Source organism: Typopeltis vanoorti, chromosome 10 (genome assembly GCF_054136105.1).
Source record: "Typopeltis vanoorti isolate ZY-2024b chromosome 10, IOZ_Tvanoo_1.0, whole genome shotgun sequence".
Lineage (NCBI taxonomy): Eukaryota > Metazoa > Arthropoda > Arachnida > Uropygi > Thelyphonidae > Typopeltis > Typopeltis vanoorti.
In genome coordinates, this window is record NC_143558.1 from 123,200,761 (window position 1) to 123,216,875 (window position 16,115).

The 16,115-nt window shown below is 36.6% G+C and overlaps 1 protein-coding gene across 1 annotated transcript in view; it reads left to right on the forward strand.

Moving 5' to 3' along the window:
• Nucleotides 1–16,115, forward strand: part of LOC150102758 (uncharacterized) — a 174,695-nt gene that overhangs the window by 69,323 nt on the left and 89,257 nt on the right. The window contains exon 4 of the mRNA XM_090399294.1: nucleotides 9,849–10,005. Within this exon, the coding sequence (XP_090255420.1) occupies nucleotides 9,849–10,005 (157 nt within the window). The remainder of the gene's footprint in view (nucleotides 1–9,848; nucleotides 10,006–16,115) is intronic.

The window sequence follows — 16,115 nt, forward strand, 5'->3', positions numbered from 1 at the left end:
AAATACTTAGTTGGATGTTGTTATAGACCTGGTAATGTGGATGGTAGTGACTATGAAATGTATAATCAAATTAGCCAAGTAAATATGAAAAGAGTGATTATTATGGTTTAATAATAAAGGCAGTTTTAGCTATGGTGATATAGACTGGGATGATGTGATAGCAACTGGAAGTAAACAAAATGAGTTTCTCGAGTTTTTGAGGGACAACTACCTCAGGCAGTGTGTAACTGAGGGCACACGAGGATTGAGGATCTTGGATTTGATCATCTCATTAGAGGATGTAATTATAAATGAGGTCAAATCACCCTCCAATTGGTGAGAATGACCATGAAGTGATTACATGGGTGGTTGCCAGCAGTGCGAGTACCTCTGTGAGAAAAGGGTATATGTGGAACTACAAGGCTGGTGATTATGAAGAGCTCAGGAAACAGCTTGAAGGTGTAGCATGGAATGAATAGCTAGATGGAAAAGAGATCAATGCAGCTTGAAGGATATTCAAGAACTGTCTGGTTGAAGCAATGTCTAAACATATTCCAAGGGTCAGAAGGTTAAATAAGGTAGCTGTGAAATGGATCAGCATGCAATGCAGAGAAAAAAGATATTATGGAGTAAGTATAAGAGAAGTGGTAATAACCAATTCCATGAGGATTACAAAGACCAGGCAAAGAGAGTGACTTGGTTGGTAAGGGTAGCAAAAGTAAAGCAGGAGCAGCAGTTAGCTAATGAAGCAAAAAAAAAAAAATCCTAGGGAGTTCTGATATGTAGCCAGCAAAAAAAAAAAAAAAAATTAAAAAAAAGGATGATTATGGAAAGATGACACTGATTGGAGAAAATGGTATAAGGACAACTACTGCAGAAGATATAGTAGAGATACTTAATGAGCAGTTCATAAAAGGCATTTCATTCTTGTGAATGTGACATCATGGAGAGATTGAGAGCAGTTGATGATGGAGAGGAGAGACTGACTGTAAATAAGCAAAAGATGTATGGGGAGTTGAGAAAATTTGATGTTCATAAGGCTGTCAAACTTGATAATATATCACCATGTATTCTGAAGGAATGTGCCAGGGAGTTGACATCTCCTTGACATATTTTTTTAATATGAGTCTTGCACTGGGTCAAGTTCCAAAAGAGTGGAAGGAGGGCAAGATTGTGTAACTTCATAATGGAGGTGATAGAACTCAGGCATTATAAAATCTTGTGTAGAAGGATTTTTGTTCAAATATTCCTTATATACCGACTTTACTGGAAAACAAAAATCCATACAAAATACTTGTTGTTAATCAGCAATGTTTTTTATGTTTACATAATATAGAAATATTTTAAAGTGAATTGTTAAATAATGTAACCGCCAAATTAATGTAAAGAACAAAGAAAGGTAAGTGTAAATTAAATTGTAACAAAAGAAACATTCCAGATGGATTAACTTATGACCTCACACTTCATAAAGTATGTACAGGGTTTCCTGCCTTAATGCAACGACGAAAAAGGTGGTGGGTACAGACACAAGGGATTAAAGTCGGTAGCAGTTACACGGTCGAAGGAAGAGAATAAAAAGGAGACAGATCAATAGATCAAGGCATGCTCTTTTTCCCGCAGGTAGTTAAGAAGGTTCTTTCTCGTTGGTGGCACTCAGGTGTGCACTTTTTTGGTTTTTGTCATCGTCTTTACCCAGACACTGTAATGTCTCTAGATTCCAGTCCTAGATGGAAGGAATTCCAGTGTGTCTTACCGACTCAAGGTCACAGATCCATGTCCTGCTAATAGACATTTGGAAGTAATGGAAGGCTCGATTATGCAGTAACAATGGTCAGTTCTAAAATTCCAGCAGCCAAGTTTTCTAAAGGTTTCCGTCGATGAAATATCTTCGATTCCGTAAAAAGAGCCCAGTAGTGAGCTATAATGGAAGATAAAAGATGAAGATGATGATCTAAAGGATCTACAATTGTGGACTATACGACCAAGTAAGGCCTTGTATTAGAAATTTCTAGAAATGAAATTTGCGGAAGAAATTGCTTTTGTATTGAAAACGTGTTAGAGTTAAGAACACTATTATTTGATGCTGTAAACATGATTATATTATATTATATAATCATGTTTACAGCATCAAATTATAGGCCTATCTGTGCATCAGGTGTTGTGGTTAAGTTGTTGGATAAGTAGTTGGATAGATTTGGCTTGTTCGGATTAATTTGTTTGCTACTGTTCTCTTGCTGATTTGCCTATATGTGGGATGAAAATTCTGAGTTTCTGGGACCCTCCATACAAGAAGTAGTAGTGGTTAGCATATCCACTCTGCAACTGACAGGCTGCAGGTTTGAATCTTGCCATGGGCATGGATGTTTGAGATGAATTTCATAGCCCAGTGTGAGACCACTGCTCAATTTACTTGATGGCTTAAAGGACTTGAAAAACTAAAAGTTCCATGTTTCATTTCTAGAGCAGGGTTTATTATTATTATTATTATTAAACAAGACCTCATGGAGTCAAAGACTCATCTAGGAGGTCCTTTTATCTCACACACACACATCTCATCATACCGTGTCTTAAACACATTCAAACTCCTTGCAGACACCACACTCTCAGGCAAGGCATTCCAATCACTCACAACTCTGCACAAAAAAAACCTGCCTCTCACTCCCTTACTCACACCCTCTTTATACAGTTTCCAGGGATGACCTCTGGTTCTCCCCTGATCTCCCACTATTCTCTGTAGAACTTCTCCACCATTGATCCTATAACAATCCCTTACCAACTTGTAGGTCTCTATCATATCTCCCCTCTTCCTTCTCTCCACGAGACTCTGCAAATTACATCTTTTCAATCTTTCCTCATACTCAACATTCCAGAGGTCAGAAACTACCATAGTCAGTCGCCTTTGGACCCTTTCCAACATCTCTTCATCCTTCTGAAAACCCAGTGACCAAATCTGGGCACTATAGTCCATGTGTGGCCTAATCAAAGCCTTATACAATGGAACAAGTATCTCCCTACTTCTACATGTCAGTGTCCTTCACAATTTTGGCAATGTGTCCCCTAAATTTTAGATCCTTATCCACTATCATCCCCAGATCTCTTATTTCCTCTACTTCCAACAATATATTCTCACCAAGCATAAATTCTGCATCCCATCTTTGTTTTCCAAATTTTAAAACCTTACATTTTGCAACATTGAACTCACATCCCCATTTGCTTGCCCAATCACTCAATTTATTCAAGTCTTCTTGCAAGGCCACAACATCTTCACTACTCTTTATGGTTCGTCCCAACTTTGCATCATCTGCAAACAACTGAATATCTCCATCCAAATCTTCGCCAATATCATTAATATACAAGTTAAATAGTAATGGCCCTAAAACAGACCCCTGAGGCACTCCACTAGCGACTTTCCTTTTCTGGATATCGCACCCCCATACACAACTTGTTGATACCTATCAGATAGCCAGTCTCCAATCCAATGCACTAATCTAATATCCAACCCCATCTGCTCCAGTTTGACTGTCAACTTATCATGAGGTACTCTATCAAAAGCTTTTGTGAAATCCAAGTATATCACTGTGTATCCTTCTCCTCTGTCCAAGGAAGCAGTCACTTTATTGTAATAAGTAAGTAGATTACTAAAACATGACTTCCCTTTAGCAAATCCATGCTGTCCATCAAAGATTATTGTTGTCGACCCAACTCTGGATCCTAGTTCTTACAAGCTTCTCCAACAACTTAACCACAGTTTCCAGACTATATATGTAAATAAAAAAATATACTAATTCCAGCTGTGCTATGAAGTGCTCCAGTCATATGATTGGATCATATATCAGATTATATGATAGATGTAATTGAGATTGATAGATTAATATTACTGATCTAGCAAGTAATTCTTTCACTGACTACCTCTATGGCTATTACCTGCATTCAGTATGGTTATTCTCTGACAGTTCTTTCTTTTTTACTCACCACTTGGTAATAGACTTCCTTATGTTTCTTATAATCATGCTTTGTTTTTCTTGTCATGTCAGAATATGTGGTGGAAAAACTATCAGGGATGTTTGTTAATATTTATAATGCTAGTGGCAGTGTTAATTGTTCATTCATCAAACATGAAATTCCATGTCAAAATATTCCAAACTTAGAAAACCCTCTTTATGATTTATATTCTTAAAATTCCAATTTTCTGTACACTAAACAATGAAATGGTGTTTTCTTTGGGGAAATATTGATATTATTACCAGAGATCTCTTTTGAAAATAAGAACTCAGGGGCTCATCAAGAGAGACAACATGTCACCCACACTACCTGGCCATACTTTTTTTGAATTCATTCGTGCTATCTGCATTGAACACCTCCAGAGACAGCCCTTTCTATCATGCACTGCTCTCAGAAAGAAAAATCTAGTGCTCTCACTCTCTTTGAGTGCATTCATTCTCATTCTCCATGGATGACAACTTGTCAACTCCTCACACGTCATAAAATGAATAATTCCATCTATTGGTATCCTTGATTTTTAGAAATTTTTAATTCTATTTTTTGCTATCATGTACAGTCCATGGGTTCTTGATCTGTCTTCATAGTCTACATTCCAGTCTTAGTATCACCTTTAACACTCTTCTTTGCACTCTCTCCAATGTATCTGCATCCCCATCAGAAACCAGATTTGTGAACAACAGTTGGTAAGGTTGTATTAAGGTCTTGTAAAGAGGCAAAATGACTTCCTTATCTTACATGTCAATGTTCGTTTCTGCATTGCAGTTATCCTCTGAGTTGGTTGTATTTGAAATATTTGCTATAAAACGTCAACTTCCAGTCTACTAACATGCCAATATCCCTAGCCTGATTGGTTTCTTCTAGCACAGTCCCACCAGTAACGTATACCAGTGAATATCTTGTCACACCAAAGTGCATAACCTCACAGATACCTGAAGTTAATGATAATCATATTGAACCTTGAAATAATTTACACTTCCTACCTCCAGAACAGTCTGATAATAAATTACAATCACTCACTACTCTCTATATAAAAAACTTACTCCTCACACTTCACTGCATTTTTTACACAGTTTCCAATGATGACCTCATTCTTTCCCTTTTACCTTCCACTCTTTTTTATAATCCCTTCTGTATTAATCTGGTAAAGTCCTTTCACAAATTTGAGCATTTCTATCATATCACTTCTTTTTTCTCCTATTCACCAAATTCTGCAGTCTATATTCCTTCAGCTGCTCTGCATAACCAACATTACAGAGGCCTCATATTATTTTGATCTTTCATCTTTGGGTCCATCCACTCTAGTGTTTTCACATCACAATGAAAGCTGAATGACTAAATTTGAGTACAGTCCATGTGTGGTCTGATCGCTTTATACATTGAAACCATTATCTCACTTTCTCTACCTGTCAATGTATATTAATCATATTCATTATGATGTACAGTGTTTACAATATTTGCAGTGTGCCATCAGAACATTAGCCCACTGTTAACAATCACCTAAGATCCTGAAGCACAGCTTCATCTATACAGGATGCAGGCTTATATCTCAACATTCCACACAATTAAAATCTAGCAGTGCTCCTTGTAATTCTCCCAAACTTTGTATCATCAGCAAACAACTGAAGATTCCCATCAATCTACATGAAATATTTGATGAACAGCAGGGGGGCCCAAGACCAGAACACTGAGGCACACCACTGATCACTGGTGAAAGATATTGGTTTCTCCCTTCCAGAAACTACACATAATCAATCACCATTCCATATATTGGGACACACAAAAAAAATTAACAAAAATTCTAAAGTAATGCAACCTTACAACTACATACAGGCCACATAAAAAATTGGAATTGCTTATCTGCTCTACCAAAGACCAGAAACATTCACTAGACCTGCCAAGCATTTACTAGGTTCCATTTCATTTTACCAAGTTTCTCAGGGTTGAGATAGATTCCTGAAATAGTCTCTCATATTTATATTTGCTGTAGTGGAGTAGAGTAGCCTTCTTCAAGCATACACTGTGGTGGGTGTCCAAAGCATGGTCAGCAAGTTCAGAGCGGTTGTAATAGTGAAACCGGATGTAGTCCATGTGTTTAGACATTCAAACAGGCAGGACAGCCAATATCAGAATGTCTAAACACATGGATTACGTCCGGTTTCACTATTACAGCCACTCTGAACTTGTTGACCATGCTTGAAGAAGGCTACTCTACTCCACTGTAGCAAATATAAATATGAGCGACTATTTCAGGAATCTACCTCAGCCCTGAGAAACTTTTCAAACTTCAACAAATTTAGGTGCATGAAACTGCTCCAAATCTGGGAAGCTCATCCTCAGAATCTTTAGCCCAACAGTGAAGACTACCCAATTTAGCCAACTAGGAGATGGCATTTAAGACTGCATTCTCAACTTTGGTTGTCTCATTTACACAGAACAATAATATATGCGTGCAGTGTGCCTGCAAGCACATATCGTTGTTCCGTGTTCCCTAACTATGGCAATTTGACTTTGCTGAAATGTCAGAACTATTAATTAAAGTTATTCTAATTGATATTCAATTTCTGTCGTAATTTCCCCAAAAATAATTGTTATGAATAGCAAATATATTTACAAGATATGTTTGCTAAACTAAACATGAACTCTTTCTACAAGAATAGTGAGAATAGTCACTATTCTTTCCTGGGATTGTTCCTGGGATTTAAGACATTTCTTTCTAATTCAAAGGAATTCCTGAAACTATACAATTTTGCACCTGAAAATTATTTTAAATGTATATTTATTATTTAATGTATATTTAAAATATGTGTCAACAACTGTTAGATTAATATCATAATTAAGACAAATTTTGAGCTGCACTTACACATCGATATTTTGATTCATTCTTACTTCATCTGTCATTATAACAACAACAAAAAAAAAGCTTTTTTTTTCCAAAATTATTCTTAACGACCACAAAATGTATTTTGAACATTTGATGATCCATATTTTCTGAGGATAGGAACAGATCTTAATTTTAAAACTTTGCCTCATCTGAACAACAGTACTAAATATATCTTATTTCCAATACTGGTCCATTCATTCAAAGGAAAACTAAAATAGTAATTTGATTCTGTTATTTTATTAAAATTTTTGATATTTGTTATTTTTTTTTTTATTATTTTTTGTATAATGCTATGCATTATGGGAAGGGTCACTACCCAGACCGGTTTCAACCTTTATTGAGGTCTCTTCAGTGGGAGCCAGACCCAGAGGTGATACCAAGGTTGAAGCAATGCAGAACTCTTAGTCACCTTTGATCACCTTTGCCACGAGTTGCCCCAGTCCTGAAGATACTTCAGGCGCAAACTTTGTATGCTTACACGTTGATAAAGGATTAAACTAAATCTATAATTTATAGTCTAGCCAAGTAGTTAGACTATAAAATAAAAAAAAAATTCCAACCTCTTTAACTTCCTATATCCACCATGGAGTTCTGATTTTTCTATCCTTGCAGACAACCTCACCACATGCCTTTCTGGCTGAATCAGTCAACGTTTTCTTCAGGGCTTGCTACTGAATCTCCAAAGTTTGATTCCTGTTCTCAAACTCTTTCATTTTTTCTTGAATAATGTTTATATATTTCAGTCTACAGTTCACATCTGAGAGCTGCTCAACTTTTATTTGCTTTAAAACTTTCTTACATGTTCTTCTTTTCAATAGTTGAAAAGAATGAAATTCATTTTTATCCTGCTCAAGACTAAACGGTGATCGCTTCCAATTTCAAATCCTCTGTACAATCTGGTGTCCTGCACCAGGGAGAAAACATCACTATCAACAATAACATAGTCAATGAGACTTTTCCTTGCTTCTTCTCTCCATGTGAATTTGTGCACATTTTTATGTTAGAACATGGTGTTAGTAATAACCAGTCCGTGTCCTGAGCAGAAATCCACAGGTATTTGCCATTATTATTAGCTTTGCTCTTTTCTCCAAATTTTCCCAAAATATTTTTGTATGTCTCACAATAATTTCCTACTCTGTTATTTAGATCCCCAACAAGGACCAACTTTTCCTTTTTCATTGTGTCAGCTGTTTTCTCTAAATCCTCAAAAAATTCCTCCACTTCTACCTTAGTAGAACCTTCTGTGGGACCATAGGCACAAATAAGTCTCATTGTCCAGTTCCCCATTGTCATATATGCTCACATTACTCTACTTGAGACTGACTGCCATTCAAGAAGATTAGCCTCGTATTTTGTGTTGAATACTATGGCTACTCCTTCTTTTCCTTGATTGTCATTGCCTGAATATAATATTTTGTATTTATTGCTCAGAAAGATCTCACCAGTTTTGGTCTTTTTTGTTTCAGTCACCCCTATTATGTCGATCTAGTACTTATCCAATTCCTCAGCTAGCTCCATTTCTTTTCCATTCAGGCTTCTTATGTTGATAGTACCGATCTTCAACTCTGGTGATTTTGAGTTGGGGTTTGTTTTAGGGTTTGTTCCAATAGCTGATGTTTCGCTGTTTGCCCTGGTTCCCTGGCAAAAACAAAGCCTTGTTTAACCAGGTGACGCCCCAGCTAGCTTGAAATTTTGTCGTTGTACCATCATGTTATATTTTAGTTTAACCAATAAGAAGACAATTTGGTCAGCTAAATCTCAAATTGGCAGCCCATCCTGGTTCGTTCAGTATTCAGGTAGATACCTAACAGGGTGCACCATGAGAAGGTGAGGATTGGACATTAGGTCAGAAGCCCTAGTTGGTTCTCTGCATTCCTTTAAAGGCCATGTTGAGGTCTCCTCTCAGTTATACAGCTTTGACCCTTAACCACCCCTTAGGCAATGTGTGTTGTATCTCCATAAATTCTTCACTATGAATGTTGACCACCACCATCATGTAACCATAAAGAAAGAATTGGCATACTAATGCTGTAAACAAAACAAACAAAAATAATAATGTACAGAAATGTTTGGAATTTTTTGGATAATTTCATAAATTTTAACATAAAAACTTATTGTTTTAATACTGACCATATTGTAATGCGAATTTTTTGGATAATTTCATAAATTTTAACATAAAAACTTATTGTTTTAATACTGACCATATTGTAATGCGTACAAACATCTTATATTCTTTGCCTACCGGTTTCGCTAGCAAATTGTCTAGCTTTTTCAAGCCTTTGACGGAAAAGCATAAAAATACTAGTAAATGCAAATTGAAAGGAACATAAAAACGTTGGAAACAATCTAGTAGCTAAGGTTACACGTTTCTCGTGACAGAGACTGAGAGGACTTATTGTTCTTATTCATTATCACGCATGCGTGTTTGTTGTAAATGCGTAATGTGATTACTGGCTAGCTGTAGTTCAGATGGAGAGAGAGAGGATCAGGCTTTTCCACAAACTGTTCAGAATAGTACCGATTTCTGTTGAGGTTTCTGCCAGTTATTAACTCTATTGTAGCTTCCTTGAATAAACGATGTCTGTAGTCGTCATTCAAATATGGCATGGAGCTGTTTTGCCACCCTATCGTGTGGTTAGACATACAGAAATGATGTGTTAAGCTGGAAGAAATACTTCTGTTGTGGTTTACATCACCAACATGTTCTTTTAGTCTGATCTCTAAACTCCATGAAGTTTGTCCAATGTAGGCAAGACCACAGGAGCAAGGAATGTAATATACTCCTGGATATTTATAGAATGGCACCTTATCTTTTGGGGATCCAAAATACATAAATTTTGTCATTTATGATTTTTTTTCCTTATTATGTTAAAGTAATTCTGATTGTACTGTTATATTATGTTAAATTGAATAATTAAATTGTTTATGCTTCTCTGCTTATTTGGAGATGATCTATATAATTGTATAGCATTATTTTAACCTGTAGGTTCATATTACAAAAATTTTGGAGAATGAATCTGTTAAACAGCGGTGGATACAAAAGCATGGCAAATCACCAACAAATACTGATATCGAAAGGATGTATGAACAATTTGTACCAAATGTTTTGGCTTCCCTTCACAAGTACTCAAATGTTGTAGATGGTATGAAAGTATTTTATTTAATTATTTCCAACTGTTTAAATCACCAGTGCAATAAAAGTAAATTATGCATCTATTTTAAAATATCTTGGTGAAATTAAACTTTATGTACATTTATTTAATATAATAAATAAATTAATATAATATAAATCTTTAATATGAATTAGAGGTATGGCAGTACTTTAATACATATGAAAGTACTGCCATATCAGTACTTTCATATGTATTATAGGATCTATGGTCTGTGTTTAACAGAAAGAAGGATTTGTATAACGATGATGGACTGCATCTAAACAGTTTTGGCATTAGGTGTTTAGGGAGAAAGCTTTGTTCACCTAGCATGCAGAAGTGCAAATTCAGGAAAACTTAAGCAATTAGGGGGGAAGCAGGAGAGTTTGTGTGAAATATTGAATAGGGTAGTCAATTCAGAAAGTAAAGGTGGATGAAGGCCTAAAGGGATCTGCAGTTTCAATATACTTATGTCGGAAGTATCAGGAACAAGAGGGTGGAGTTTTTGGCATTGGTCAGTGCAATCTTGTCAAAAGTTATAGGTTTGTGAGGCTTGGTTAACAGTTGATGATGTATATAAACTATTACACTTTTTTATAATGTTAGTCATGTGGCTTTTTATTTTATCGTCCTACATGTTTCGCCGATTTTTCTATTATCATCTTCAGGGGATACAAATTAGTAAGCTATATGAAGGTAACAGACTAGGTTATAACTGATGGTTCTAATTCATACAAAAAATTAGTATTGTGCGAGACAATGCGCGTGTCTCGGGAACGTGATTTATTTGTTATGACACATAATGTAATTGGCGTAAAAGTTCATTTCCTTGATGTTTAATGATCTGATTAAAGCTTTCCTGGTAGGGTTAGGACCTTGATTCTTTTTTTAGTTTTCCAGTTGTGCAGGCAACTGTAGCTGCTTCCTTGAACGTTCTTGAATGGTAGTTCTCTTCTATATAGGGCATATTGCTCTTATTCCACTCAATGAGATGGTTGGTAGAGGCAAAGTGGCAAGAAAAGCCTGAAATGTCTTGTCTGTTGTTTCTGACATACCCTATGTGTTCTTTCTTTCTTGTTTCGAAGCTTCTAGAGGTCTGACCAATGTAAGTAATACCACATGAGCAAGGTATATTATATACTCCAGAGTACTTATAGAATGGATGAGGGTTTTTCGGTGATCTTAAACATTTCCGAATAGTGTTGACCGGCTTGAATGCTACTCTGATATTATGTGGTTTTAGAAGGTTAGCCAATTTTTTGGAAATGCTGCTGACAAATGGAATAGTACTGATGTATTGGACGTCATCACGTTGTCTTTGTGGTATATCAGTAAAGAGAATCTTGTTGCAGAGTTTTTTTGGATAACCATTTAAAGATAGCTCTCTGGATATCGTAGTTAATTCCTTTTGTAGGTCATCTTGGTCTGTTGTGTACTGTATAGCTCTTTTCTTGAGCATATGGATAATGCTAAGTTTCTGGGATATATAATGAGAAGAGTTGAAATGGAGGTAACATCCAGTATTCGTAGGTTTTCTATACACAGATAGGTTGATACTGTTATTAGGATGTCTAGGAATGGCAATTAACAAAAGGAATTAACTACGATATCCAGAGAGCTATCTTTAAATGGTTATCCAAAAAGACTCTGCAACAAGATTCTCTTTACTGATATACCACAAAGACAACGTGATGACGTCCAATACATCAGTACTATTCCTATTCCGTTTGTCAGCAGCATTTCCAAAAAATTGGCTAACCTTCTAAAACCACATCATATCAGAGTAGCATTCAAGCCAGTCAACACTATTCGGAAATGTTTAAGATCACCGAAAAACCCTCATCCATTCTATAAGTACTCTGGAGTATATAATATACCTTGCTCATGTGGTATTACTTACATTGGTCAGACCTCTAGAAGCTTCGAAACAAGAAAGAAAGAACACATAGGGTATGTCAGAAACAACAGACAAGACATTTCAGGCTTTTCTTGCCACTTTGCCTCTACCAACCATCTCATTGAGTGGAATAAGAGCAATATGCCCTATATAGAAGAGAACTACCATTCAAGAACCTTCAAGGATGCAGCTACAGTCACCCACACAACTAGAATCCTAAACAAGAATCAAGGTCTAAAACTACCAGAAATTTGGAAAGCTTTTATCAGATCATTAAACATCAAGGAAATGAACTTTCACGCCAATTACATCATGTGTCATAACAAATAAATCACGTTCCCGAGACACGCGCATTGTCTCGCACAATACTAATTTTTTGTATGAATTAGAACCATCAGTTATAACCTAGTCTGTTACCTTCATATAGCTTACTAATTTGTATTCCCTGAAAATGCCAATAGAAAAATCGGCGAAACATGTAGGACGATAAAATAAAAAACCACTTGACTAACATTATAAAAAAGTGTAATAGTTTATATACATTATAGTCACGAAAGAATACCACACAGTTGATGATGTAGTTACAGGGATAGAATTTGAAGAGTTTAGTATTTTCAGGGAAGATGAAGAAGATAGGAATGGGGGAGGGGTACTGCTGATAGTGGATGAATTGTAGTTATAAAGGATAGGTGAGAGAAATGGCTGTTCATTTGAATGGTGGAGATCAAGACTAGTAAGACAAAATATACAATTGGTTTTTGCTATAGGCCTAGGGGTTCCACAAATGAATCTGGAAAACATGCATCAGCAAATTAGTGAAATAAAGATCACATGGCAGGAAGGAAATGGAATTTATACATCAATTAATGAGAGAGAATTACTTGAGGCAACATGTGTTGGAGGGGACTGGGGGCATGAGAATGTTGGACTTGGTCACAGGATCAGAAAAGCTACCCATAACCAAAGTGGCCACATTGCCTTCGATTGGCGAAAGTGATCATGCGGTCTTGACTTGGGAGATTGTAAAATATTAGGAATATTCAATCAAGAAGGGTTATTTATGGAACTACAAGGCAGATGATTATGACAAGCTTAGAAGAATTGCTTAAATTTCTGCCATGGCATAAAAACACTGCAAGGAAAGGATGTTAGTAGTGCATGGTTCATCCAGCTAAGGATCATCTAGAGCATAGGTGGCCAACTGCAGGCCTGCGGGCCGCATGCGGCCCGTAACATGATTTTGTGCAGCCCACGGCAGGATAAAAACTATATTAAATTACATGTATTATCATTATACTTTATATGTATTATATTGATGTCTCCTCCTTATTCACAAATGTCCCACTCAAAGAATCCTTAGAACTAATCTAAGCTAAATTTCCTCCCGATATCTCAGCCCTATTTCAGTTCACAATGAACTCAGGCTATTTCGTTTGGCAAGGAAAATTCTACAAACAAATAGAGGGGACAGCCATGGGTTCACCACTCTCCCCACCCTTGGCCAATTTCTTTATGGAGACCTTTGAAGAAAAAGCCTTAGCCTCTGCCCCACAAAAACCAACCATATGGCTTCGCTATGTTGATGATGTGTTCGCTATTTGGCCACATGGCTCTGAAACACTCCTCTCCTTCTTAACACACTTAAACAACCAACACCCCAGAATCAAATTCACCCTGGAAAAAGAGGAAAAAAACAGCCTCCCTTTCCTAGACACACTAGTCACCTGCCAGCCTAATGGAACCTTGGTTTTCTCAGTTTACAGAAAACCCACCCATACAGGCAGATACATTCACCAACAACCCCCCCCCCCACACACAACAATATGGAGTAGTGAAAACACTACACAACAGTGCTAAACTAATCTGTTCAAACGACTTGGCCCTAAACACTGAACTAAATCACATCCTCAACACTTTCTCAGCCAATGGCTACCTCCCCAAAAAAAGTCCAAAAAATATTAGAACCTACAAACCACAGATCCCCCCCCCCCCTCCACGACAAGGATTACTCTAAATCCATCACCATTCCTTACATCCGAGGCACCTCGGAAAAGATTACCAAAATCTTAAAAAAGCATGACCTGACCTCCTGTTACAAACCTTACAGAAAATTGGCATCCCTTATCCGCTCCACTAAAGACCAACCACTTCCCCTAGACCTACCTGGTGTATACCAGGTCCCTTGCAGTTGTAATCTGTCTTGCTTTGGCCAAACAGGCAGGACAGCGAATATCAGAATTTCTGAACACAAGGACTACATCCGGTTTCACAAATACAGCCATTCTGGTCTTGCGGACCATGCTCTGGATACACGCCACAGAATACGGTGGAAGAAAGCTACAGTAATACACCGTAGCAAATACAAATACGAAAGACTATTTATGGAATCAGCCTCAGCCCTAAGAAATTCTCCAAACCTCAACAAATTTGGTTGTATGTGATTGCCCCAAATCTGGGAGGCTTACATCAGCAGACCTTCAGCCCAACGGCCAAGAACACCTACTTAGCCCGCTAGAGGGCACCATCAGTACTTTTAGTTGAACAATAGCTTCATCTCTTCATTCCCAGTTACTGTGTTTGTAGTGCCTACGTGCACGTGCTTTTTTTGTAAGTTCCTTTAGATATTTCGGATATTTTGGCAATGTGACATTGCCAAAATATCGGAAAATATTTATTAAAGTTTAATTTAATTTATATCCTTTACTACGTTGTTCAATTTCCTTAAGTGTTTTAATAATAATTAATTATTGTTTAACTGTATTTTCCCAACTAGAAATCTTTGCTTTGATGTAAATTTATGTAACACTGCATTACATAATTTTATTTGAATTGAATCTCGTATTTGCCTGATTTCTTCATTGCACCGCTCATTAAAATAATTCGAATCTTAGTAGGAACCCTATATAATAAAGAGAACCTTGGCCTAAAATTATGTTAGTAATAATATAGATTGGTTAATGGTTGATTCCTCATCGTTGCTCATGCAAATTTGAACATAGAGTGGTGTAGTTAAAATAAATATTCTCTGTGTTTGAATGAGGAGTCAATCAACAACTAGAATACACATCGGAGTAGAAAGTAGTATCCAACAGTAGCAACCCTATCACTGATTGGGAAAGTGACCTTGATGTGTTCTGGGAGTTTGCTCAACATGTGGAATTCTCAGTCAAGAAAGGATTAATGTGGAACTATAATGTTGGCAATTATGATAAAGTTAGATGGCAGCTTGGAGCAGTGCCATGGCTTAAGAAAGGAATGAATGTCAGAATTGCATGGGAAGTGGTGAGATATTGTTTTAAAGCGGTAGTATCACACCATATCCAGGGTCAGGAGGATAAACTGAGTAGGTATTAAGTGGATGATTAGCAATATAAAACAGGAGTTACAAAAAAAAAATAAAAAACACATTGTGGAAGGATTATACAGTAAACCCTCCTATAACGCAGTACTCTTATAACGCGGTTTCCATATAACGCGGAGCCAAAATTGCGACAGCCCTCCTATAACGCGGTACTCTTATAATGCGGTTTCCGTTCAACAACATTCCATCAACTTAATTGGTTTAAGAAGATTCTCTATAGCATGAATTTATCTATGTGTTAAATTTTTACAGTTGAAATTAACGGGGAATTCCCTTCTTTTTGGTACATCACCATTTTCCAATTTCAGTTATCAGGGAATTCCCCTATAAGCGAAGAAACGATGCAAGATTTTTCACAGTGGTCTGTTTTAATGCTTAAAATAGACCGTATGAGTGGCTGTTGCGTATTTGCATGAATTTTTTTATCCAATAGCGCTGCCGAACTTTCGCTGTTGCAACCACCCACTTTGTCATCAATTTTAAGTGCAACTTAGTAGGAAACTGTCTGTAAATCCGTGCAGACGTACATATCATGATTGGTGTTCAATAAAGTGCCTTTTGCTCGCTTAATTTGTGTTATCGTAATTGGACAACATTACACAATACTGTAGGTAATATTTTTTATTTGTTGTAAAATAATTGTTAACCCCAGGTTTGCATAATGTCAGACACAAAAGAAACAAGAAAACAGTTAAAAAGAAAGTTTATATCTCTTGAGGAGAAAATCCAAATTTTAAATCATTTAAAGGGTGGAGAAAAAATATCGTCTGTTGCAAAATCGATAAATTTGAATGAATCTACAATTCGAACCGTAAAGAAAAATGCGGAAAAGATAAGGAAAACTAT